The sequence below is a fragment of the Scyliorhinus torazame genome, chromosome 26 (assembly GCF_047496885.1).
Source record: "Scyliorhinus torazame isolate Kashiwa2021f chromosome 26, sScyTor2.1, whole genome shotgun sequence".
NCBI classification, from domain to species: Eukaryota; Metazoa; Chordata; class Chondrichthyes; order Carcharhiniformes; family Scyliorhinidae; genus Scyliorhinus; species Scyliorhinus torazame.
Window position 1 is genome coordinate 40481046 of NC_092732.1, and position 10128 is coordinate 40491173.

General features: G+C 53.9%; 1 protein-coding gene across 2 annotated transcripts in view; it reads right to left on the reverse strand.

The window, feature by feature from the left end:
* Positions 1 to 6905: 6905 nt before the first annotated feature.
* LOC140402992 (hemagglutinin/amebocyte aggregation factor-like) overlaps positions 6906 to 10128 on the reverse strand; it is a 211189-nt gene continuing 207966 nt past the window's right edge. For both annotated transcript variants that reach the window (XM_072490649.1, XM_072490648.1), the window contains exons 4-5: positions 9739 to 9891; positions 6906 to 7019 (exon numbers count right to left, since the gene is read on the reverse strand). In XM_072490649.1, coding sequence (XP_072346750.1) covers positions 6959 to 7019; positions 9739 to 9891 — 214 coding nt within the window. In that variant the 3' untranslated portion in view covers positions 6906 to 6958. The remainder of the gene's footprint in view (positions 7020 to 9738; positions 9892 to 10128) is intronic.

Here is a 10128-nt window from a genome sequence, read left to right on the forward strand (position 1 = left end):
TGAGTGTGAGTGAGTGTGAGTGTGAGTGAGTGTGAGTGAGTATGAGTGTGTGAGTGTGTGTGAGTGTGAGTGAGTTTGTGTGTGTGTGTGAGTATGAGTGAGTGTGAGTGTGTGTGAGTGTGTGTGAGTGAGTGTCAGTGTGTGTGATTGTGTGTGTGTGAGTGAGTGTGAGTGTGTGTGTGTGTGAGTGTGTGTGAGTGAGTGTGAGTTTGAGTGAGCGAGTGAGTGTGAGAGTGTGAGTGTGAGTGTGTATGCGTGTGAGTGAGTATGAGTGAGTGTGAGTGAGTGTGAGTGTGTGTGGGTGTGAGTATGAGTGAGTGTGAGTGAGTGAGTGTGAGTGTGTGTGGGTGTGTGAGTATGAGTGAGTGTGAGTGAGTGTGAGTGAGTGGGTGTGAGTATGAGTGTGTGTGAGTGTGTGTGGGTGTGTGAGTGAGTGTGAGTGAGTGTGTGTGGGTGTGTGAGTGTGAGTGAGTGTGAGTGAATGTGAGTGAGTGTGAGTGTGTGTGGGTGTGTGAGTATGAGTGAGTGTGAGTGAGTGTGAGTGAGTGTGAGTGTGTGTGGGTGTGTGAGTATGAGTGAGTGTGAGTGAGTGTGAGTGAGTGGGTGTGAGTGTGTGTGGGTGTGTGAGTGTGAGTGAGTGTGAGTGAATGTGAGTGAGTGTGAGTGTGTGTGGGTGTGTGAGTATGAGTGAGTGTGAGTGAGTGTGAGTGAGTGGGTGTGAGTGTGCGTGGGTGTGTGAGTGTGAGTGAGTGTGAGTGAATGTGAGTGAGTGTGAGTGTGTGTGGGTGTGTGAGTATGAGTGAGTGTGAGTGAGTGTGAGTGAGTGTGAGTGTGTGTGGGTGTGTGAGTATGAGTGAGTGTGAGTGAGTGGGTGTGTGAGTATGAGTGAGTGTGAGTGAGTGTGAGTGTGTGTGAGTGAGTGTGAGTGAGTGGGTGTGAGTGTGAGTGTGTGGGTGTGTGAGTATGAGTGAGTGTGAGTGAGTGTGAGTGTGTGTGGGTGTGTGAGTGTGAGTGAGTGTGACTGAGTGTGTGTGAGTGTGTGTGAGTGTGAGTGAGTGGGTGTGGGTGTGTGAGTGAGTGTGAGTGAGTGTGAGTGTGAGTGTGTGTGGGTGTGTGAGTGTGAGTGAGTGTGAGTGAGTGTGAGTGTGTGTGAGTGAGTGTGAGTGAGTGGGTGTGAGTGTGAGTGTGTGGGTGTGTGAGTATGAGTGAGTGTGAGTGAGTGTGAGTGTGAGTGTGTGTGGGTGTGTGAGTGTGAGTGAGTGTGAGTGAGTGTGTGTGAGTGTGTGTGAGTGTGAGTGAGTGGGTGTGTGTTCTCACAGCGTAATGCCCTCTAAGCTGAAATGTTGCCCTCACTGTCTCCACACCCACAAACGAATTAGCTTCTTCCAATACATCGGTTCCTTCAGATGTGGCAAATATTCCCACCCCGGACAGCAGGGTGGCGCAGTGGTTAGCACTGCTGCCTCACGGCGCCGAGGTCCCGGGTTCGATCCCGGCCCCGGGTCACTGTCCGTGTGGAGTTTGCACATTCTCCCCGTGTCTGCGTGGGTCTCACCCCCACAACCCAAAAGATGTGCAGGGGAGGTGGATTGGCCGCGCTAAACTGCCCCTTAATTGGGAAAGAAATTGGGCACTCTAAATTTATTTTTAAAAAACTATTACAAAGAAATGTTCCCTCCCACGTTTGACTAAAAAAAGCACCAAGCCATCAGCATACACGGCACACTGGCTCAAACCAGTCACAACCACATTTGTTGGCCTATGAAATATCGCTGCTTCAAGCCCCAGTAACTTTGAACGGAGAAAGTCCATCTTCCTGGACACTTCCCTCAAACAATTCTGGATAGAGTGGACGTGGAGAGGATGTTTCCACTTGTAGGAGAGACTAGAAGCAGAGGACACCATCTCAGACTGAAGGGACGATCCTTTAAAACAGAGATGGGGAGGAATTTCTCCAGCCAGAGGGTGGTGAATCTGTGGAACTCTTTGCCGCAGAAGGCTGTGGAGGCCAAATCACTGGGTGTCTTTAAGACCGAGATAGATAGGTTCCTGATTAATAAGGGGATCAGGGGTTATGGGGAGAAGGCAGGCGAATGGGGGTGAGAAAATATCAGCCATGATTGAATGGCGGAGCAGATTCGATGGGCCGAGTGGCCTAATTCTGCTACTCTGTTGTATGGTCTATGGTCCAAGTCATTGATCTATATTGTGAATAACTGTGGCCCCAGCAGGGATCCACTAGTTACTGGTTGCCGTCCTGAAAATGCCCCTCTTAACCAAACCTTCTCCGCGGGATTCTCCGACCCCCCCCGCCGGGTCAGAGAATCCCCGGGAGGCGAATCCCGCTCCGACGCCGGCTGCCGTATTCTCCGGCGCCGGTTTTCGGGCGGGGGGTGGGGTTCACGCCACGCCAGTCTGGGGCCGTTGGCAGCGCCCCCCCCCACCTCCCCCCCCCCCCCCCCCGAGCTGCCGTCCGTTTCTGACCAGTCCCACCTGCGTGGATTTGACATGGTCCCACATGGCGGGACCTGGCAGGTAAGTCGGCTGGGCCGGTCCTCGGGGGGGGGGGGCGGAGGATCCGACCCCAGGGGGGAGGGGGGTCCACGATGGCCTGTCCTGCGATCGGGGCCCACCGATCTGCGGTCGGGCCTGTGCCGTGGGGGCACTGCTTCCTTCCGCGCTGGCCCCTGTAGGGTTCCGCCGTGGCCGGCGCGGAGAAGAGAGCCCCCGCCGCGCATGCGGGGATCACGCCGGCCCTTTGGCGCGGTCTCGCGCGGTGCCAACCCCTCCGCCGTCCACCTAGCCCCCGGAAGTGTGGAGGATTACTGTTGACACCGGAGTGGTTGGCGCCAGTTTTCCCGCCAGCATGGGGACATGTAGCCTTTTGTGAAGTACCTTATCGAACAATTTTTTGGAAGTCCAAGTATATGACATCTACTTCCTCCCCTTTATCTGTCCTGCTCATTACCACCTCAAAGAATTCGAACAAATTTGCCAGGCATGATTTCCCCTTCGTGAAGCCATGCTGATTATACTCCACATTTATGGAATCACAGAATCCCTGTAGTCCATTCGGCCTATCGAGTCTGCAACAACCCTGTTAAAGAGCAGCCACCCTAGGCCCCACTCCCCTGCCCTAGCCCCGGAGCCCCACCTAACTTGCACATCTTTGGGTAATAAGGGGTAATTTTATCACGGCCAATCCACCGAACCTGCACACCTTTGGACTGTGGGAGGAACCGGAGCACCTCAAGCCCACGCAGACACGGGGAGAACGTGCAGACTCCGCGCACACAGAGTCGCCCCGAGGCCGGAATTGAGCCCGGGTCCCTGGCGCGGCGAGGCAGCGGTGCTAACCGCTGTGCCGCCGTGACGCCAAATGTCAAAATGTTCCGGCATTCCAGCCTTAATAATGGACGGTAACGCTACCCCAGTGAGAGGAGTTAAGCTTACTGGCCTGTAGTTACTTACCTTTTGCCTCCCTCCTTTTTTCGAACGAAATGTGCAACATCGACAGTTTCCGAATGCGCTGGGATTTTCCCAGAGTTTAAGGATCCTTAGAAGATTCCTACCGGTCCATTCATTGGGCAGGATTCGCCGTTCCTGAGATCAGTATTGACGCGTGGACAGAATCGGGGGTGTTCTGCAACAGCATAATCGACACCGCACCCGGAGCAATTGGCCAACTGTTAATGAGCCAGGATCCGGTACTCCCTCCTGCCCTGCCATAAGCCCCCGGAAAACTATGGCCTTTTGCCCCATCCGTTTCCCTACCCCGTTTTCTGTTGCGATCGCTATTGTATTTCCTTCCCCCCCCCCCCCCCCCCCCCCCGCTGCTGCTGCTGCCCCGGGATCAGTATTTTTGCAATGTTATTCGAGTCATACACCATGTTGCAAAGTAGTTGTGTAACCCCTCAGCTGTTTGCTCCTTCCCCAGTATTATTTGCCCTGTCTCATTCTCTGAAGGGTTTATGTTAACTGTGGCCCCTTCTTTCTTTTGAGATATTTCAAGAAACTCGTCCTGTCCATTTTCTTGCTAGTTTACCCTCGTACTTCTCCCTCTTAATTATTTTTTGGTCATCTTTTGTTGTATTTTTTTTTAAATTCCAATCCTATGGCTCAATCAAACCCCTCGGGTATTTTAAATAAAATCTAAACTTCACCTGGGGTCAAATACCTAAAATGCAATATATCTCTAACCTCCCTCTGAACAGCCCCCCCCTGTCTAAAACCCCTTAAACAGCCCCCCTATCTAATCTCCCTCTCAACAGCCCCCCTGCCTAAAACCCCTTAAACAGCCCCCCCTGTCTAATCTCCCTCTCAACAGCCCCCCCTGTCTAATCTCCCTCTCAACAGCCCCCCCGTCTAACCCTCTGATCAGCCCCCCTGTCTAAAACCCTTTAAACAGCCCCCTGTCTAAAACCCCTTAAACAGCCCCCCTGTCTAAAACCCTTTAAACAGCCCCCCTGTCTAAAACCCCTTAAACAGCCCCCTGTCTAATCTCCCTCTCAACAGCCCCCTCTTGTCTAACCTCCCTCTGAACAGCCCCCCCTGTCTAACCCTCTGATCAGCCCCCCCTGTCTAAAACCCTTTAAACAGACCCCCTGTCTAAAACGCTTTAAACAGCCCCCCTGTCTAATCTCCCTCTCAACAGCCCCCCCTGTCTAACCCTCTGAACAGCCCCCCTGTCTAAAACCCCTTAAACAGCCCCCTGTCTAAAACCCCTTAAACAGCCCCCCTGTCTAAAACCCCTTAAACAGCCCCCTGTCTAATCTCCCTCTCAACAGCCCCCCTTGTCTAACCTCCCTCTAACAGCCCCCCCCTGTCTAACCCTCTGATCAGCCCCCCTGTCTAAAACTCCTTAAACAGCCCCCCCTGTCTAACCCTCTGAACCGACCCCCTTGTCTAAAACCCTTTAAACAGCCCCCCTGTCTAAAACCCCTAAACAGCCCCCCCTGTCTAATCTCCCTCTCAACAGCCCCCCTTGTCTAACCTCCCTCTGAACAGCGCCCCTGTCTAACCCTCTGATCAGCCCCCCTGTCTAAAACCCTTTAAACAGCCCCCCTGTCTAAAACGCTTTAAACAGCCCCCCTGTCTAAAACGCTATAAACAGCCCCCTGTCTAAAACCCCTTAAACAGCCCCTCCCGTCTAAAACCCCTTAAAAAGCCCCCCTGTCTAATCTCCCTCTCAACAGCCCCCCCTGTCTAACCTCCCTCTGAACAGCCCCCCTCCCCCGTAACCTCCCTCTGAACAGCCCCCTCCTGTCTAACCTCCCGCTGAACAGTCCCCCCGTCTAACCCTCTGAACAGCCCCCCATGTCTAACCTCCCTCTGAACAGTGTCATGTGAGAGTTCCTTTAAGAAATGGGTGTTTATTACTGCAGTGATGTCAGAGAGTGGGTGGGGCTGGGCTGTCTGTCAGCTTTTTACCTTCGTTTTAGGCTGTTTGCTGCAGGGTGTGTTTTAGTTTTGTTTTCGGAGCTGGATAGCTGCAGTCACAGCCAGAAGGTGTATGAATCTCTCTCTGTAATCTAAAGACTGTAAATCGATCCTTTGGTGATTTAAAACTAATAACTGCTCTCAGTAGTGACTTTAACCTGATGTGCTTCTGTTAAAATTTATTTTTTAAGTCTTCTGGATGTTAAAAGGACAGCTTAAGGATTACTTAGTGTTGTATTCTTTGGGGGTTGTATTTGAATTGATGGTTGCTAAGATGTTCACCGTATGTTTTAAAAAGGTTAACTTGAGTTCATAGAATAAACATTGTTTTGTTTGAAAAAATACTTTTCCATTTCTGCTGTCCCACACCTGTAGAGTGGGCCGTGTGCTCCCCGTACCACAATCCAGTAAAAGTTGTGGGTCAGGTGAACTCCATGCTACACTTTGGGGTTCTCTAAACCCTGGCCCATAACAACAGCCCCCCCTGTCTAATCTCCCTCTGAACTGCACCCCCCCCCCTGTCTATCCCCCCTCTGAACAGCGCCCCCCCCCATCTAATCTCCCCTCTGAATACCACTCCACTCCTCCCAACGTACAATCCCGAGTAATAATCGGCGCATGGACTGGTCGGGTGATTGGCCCAGTTCTGCACCGTCCAGCCCCTGTAATTCCAGGTATTGCTGAAAAAAGAGACATCCTGTTGAACCTTTTCCTTTCCCACCCATCAGGCCAGATACAAGAGTGCCAGATATCAGAGGGGGAAATAATATACGCTGCAGGAGACTGGACAGCGAGTCGATTCTGACTGGTCACGCTGTAGCCTTGGAGCAGGCACCGGGGAACCATTGTATCCCTCACGCTTCGGCCTCGTTCGAAGGGTGGCACAATGCCTGGACCTATTCCTTTTGGGTGCAGAGGGCAGGCCTCTGTGTGCGAATATGTGCAGTTTCTCATCCAATGAATAATCCTGAATTGGCCGTTCGTGCGAACTGACGCATTCGGGGTTGCCAGTCCAGTGCTGCCCAATCTAATGGGTGGGAGGTTGACCCCCCCCCCCCCCGCAACCCCCGGCCTTTCTGCAACCAAGGGTCAGTTAGAGACGATGTGCGTTGCAGATAGTTGGGGTGGCGTGCTAATTGATGCGCTCCGCCAGTCACTGGGCTATATGGCCCACGCGCCTGGAATTATAATCGTAATTGCACCTGCAGCTCGAGGTTCTTCCCCGGATCCACCATCTCTAATCCTGCGCCCTCCTCCCCCCGACAGATCGCCTATCCTCACCCCTCCTTCCTTCACCCATGGGTTCACCCTCCTAAACCTCCCCCCCCCCCCCTCCAATGGACGCATAACTCTCCCAGTCCGCCAGGTGACCTTCTTTACTTGAGGGGGTGAGGGGAGGAAGGATTAAAGCCACAATCCGCTACTTCCAAGAGGAGAGGGCCGAGAATGAAGACGGGACTCGGGCAGACTCTTCGTTTTTCTTTATTGAGAACTCCGCTGTTGCCACCTCGAGCGCCAATCAGATCACCGGCATGACGGTGGGGAACATGACACAGTATCGGTACTGCCATTGGTGCAACCTATGGGGGGGGGCAGCAAAAAAAAGTCAGGGGAGCCATTTAAGGCGTTTTATGTGTGTTACCAACTGAACATTGCATCTAGCGCTGTGAGCCCCGCTGATGTTCAATGCGAGGGCACCCTAACTCCCAGAAGGGAAACGTTGAACGCCGGTTATAAAAAGTTCCCGTTTCGCGATTTGGAAAAGAAAAACGGGAGAGCAAACATGATACCCGGCGAGGAAAGGGGTCAGTCTTGTAAGTCATTCAAACAGCGAAACGTTCATTAAACTTGTAGCGCGCACACACAAGAAAAGTAACGGTCATGCACAACCTTTACAATTAACTACAGTTAGGGTTACCCAGACAGCCCATTTTATTTACCCAGCCTAATCCAAATCTATCTACTTTCCTAAGCTCCGAGAATGCACCTTCCCCAAAAGAACACCCCTGTGGTGTTATAGGTATTACGGTACCTGAGAGGCTAAAGCACCATTGGTGGAAACTATGCTTTCTATTGGTTAGAATGTATGATAGCTCCGCCCTGCTAGGCGGGGTATAAGAACCCGTGCCGCCCCAGCAGCCCTCATTCTGTACCTGAGCTGCTGGGGGAAACATCTAGCTTATTAAAGCCTTCAGTTGGACTACAACCTCGCTTTAGTGGTCATTGATCCTGCATCAACCCCATTGGTTTGAAAACTATGAGCTGAATCCAACAAATAATTACCACACGGACAAAGTCTCTTCTTTGCGACAGTTTGACTCTCTGAGAGGGTCCAGGCTACGACCTAGGTCCCGAGACGGCTGGTCTCCACTTTGCCAAGCAAATTTATCATAGAATCTATCATAGAATTTACAGTGCAGAAGGAGGCCATTCGGCCCATCGAGTCTGCACCGGCTCTTGGAAAGAGCACCCTACCCAAGGTCAACACCTCCACCCTATCCCCATAACCCAGCAACCCCACCCAACACTAAGGGCAATTTTGGACACTAAGGGCAATTTAGCACGGCCAATCCACCTAACCCGCACATCTTTGGACTGTGGGAGGAAACCGGAGTGCCCGGAGGAAACCCACGCACACACGGGGAGGACGTGCAGACTCCGCACAGACAGTGACCCAAGCCGGAATCGAACCTGGGACCCTGGAGCTGTGAAGCAATTGTGCTATCCACAATGCTACCGTGCTGCCCCGTGCTGTTTCACCCTGCTCCCCAGGCTAATCTGCATCTCCCAAGTCCTCGGGGCCGCTAAACCCCTGTCGGTTTTGTGTTCATCCAATTCCTTACTTCTCATTTCGTTCCAACTTCTTAACAGCGCCCAGGACCGAAGAGAATTCTCCACCGGTCTCGCTAGGGAGCTGTCAAGTTCAGAATTAGCGAGGGCTTTCAGGGTTGAAGAACTGGAGCGGGCCGAATGGCCGCACCACAAGGGTGCCCGTCTCGTCGGTCCGGTTTGGAACCACCGAACCCACCAAGTCAGAGCTGAGTCCCTTTCTGGAAGGGTCAGAAGGGGCGAGATTCTCCGACCCCCCCCCCCCCCCCCCCCCCGGCCGGGTCGGAGAATCGGCGGGGGCTGGCGTGAATCCCGCCCCCACCGGTTGCCGAAGTCTCCGGCACCGGAGATTCGGCGGGGGCGGGAATCGCGCCGCGCCGGTTGGCGGGCCCCCCCCCCCCCCCCCGCTCGATTCTCCGGCCCGGATGGGCCGAAGTCCCGCTGCTAAAATGCCTGTCCCGCCGGCGTAGATTAAACCACCTTCCTTGCCGGCGGGGACAAGGCGGCGCGGGCGGGCTCTGGGGTCCTGGGGGGGGGGGGGGGGGCGCGGGGCGATCTGGCCCCGGGGGGTGCCCCCACGGTGGCCTGGCCCGCGATCGGGGCCCACCGATCCGCGGGCGGGCCTGTGCCGTGGGGGCACTCTTTCCCTTCCGCAGAAGAGACTCCCTCCACTGCGCATGCGCGGGAAGCTGTCAGCGGCCGCTGACGCTCTCGCGCATGCGCCGCCCGGAGATGTCATTTCCGCGCCAGCTGGCGGGGCAACAAAGGCCTTTTCCGCCAGCTGGCGGGGCGGAAATTCGTCCGGCGCCGACCTAGCCCCTTAAGGTTGGGGCTAGACATCACCATTCCGCACCTTTGGGGCGGCGCGATGCCCGACTGATTTGCGCCGTTTCCGGACAATTTTGCCCAAGATTCTTGGTAATGTGGATGAGCAGAGAGATCTCGGTGTCCATGTACATAGATCCCTGAAAGTTGCCACCCAGGTTGAGAGGGTTGTTAAGAAGGCGTACGGTGTGTTAGCTTTTATTGGGAGAGGGATTGAGTTTCGGAGCCATGAGGTCATGTTGCAGCTGTACAAAACTCTGGTGCGGCCGCATTTGGAGTATTGCGTGCAATTCTGGTCGCCGCATTATAGGAAGGATGTGGAAGCATTGGAAAGGGTGCAGAGGAGATTTACCAGGATGTTGCCTGGTATGGAGGGAAGATCTTATGAGGAAAGGCTGAGGGACTTGAGGCTGTTTTCGTTAGAGAGAAGAAGGTTAAGAGGTGACTTAATTGAGGCTTACAAGATGATCAGAGGATTGGATAGGGTGGACAGTGAGAGCCTTTTTCCTCGGATGGTGATGTCCGGCACGAGGGGACATAGCTTTAAATTGAGGGGAGATAGATATGGGACAGATGTCAGAGGTAGGTTCTTTACTCAGAGAGTAGTAAGGGCGCGGAATGCCCTGCCTGCAACTTGGTACCTACGCGCTCACTTCCCCGTTGGAACTGCCGATCCCCACCAGGTAGAAATCTCCCGGGACGAGCCAGCTGAAATACTCGTCAGCCCGGTTGACGTATTGGGTCCAAACGCAGTTGGCGAAGCAGACGGAGAACCTCCCACAGCATTGGAACTTCCACCTGAGAACGACAGGTGGAAATGGTGAGTTATTAACCCGCGAGGTTCCTGAACCGCTCCCCCCCCCCCCACCCACCCTGACGAGGGCCGTCATCACACAGCCAATGGCAAGTCTCGAGGGGACTCTCTGCTGGTGATCCCATCCGAGGCTTGGGGGGGGGGGGGTCGGAAACGGGGAATCGATCATTTCTCCCTATGGACCTCGTCAAAATCTTTCTGCGAAAAGCTTTATCCGGATG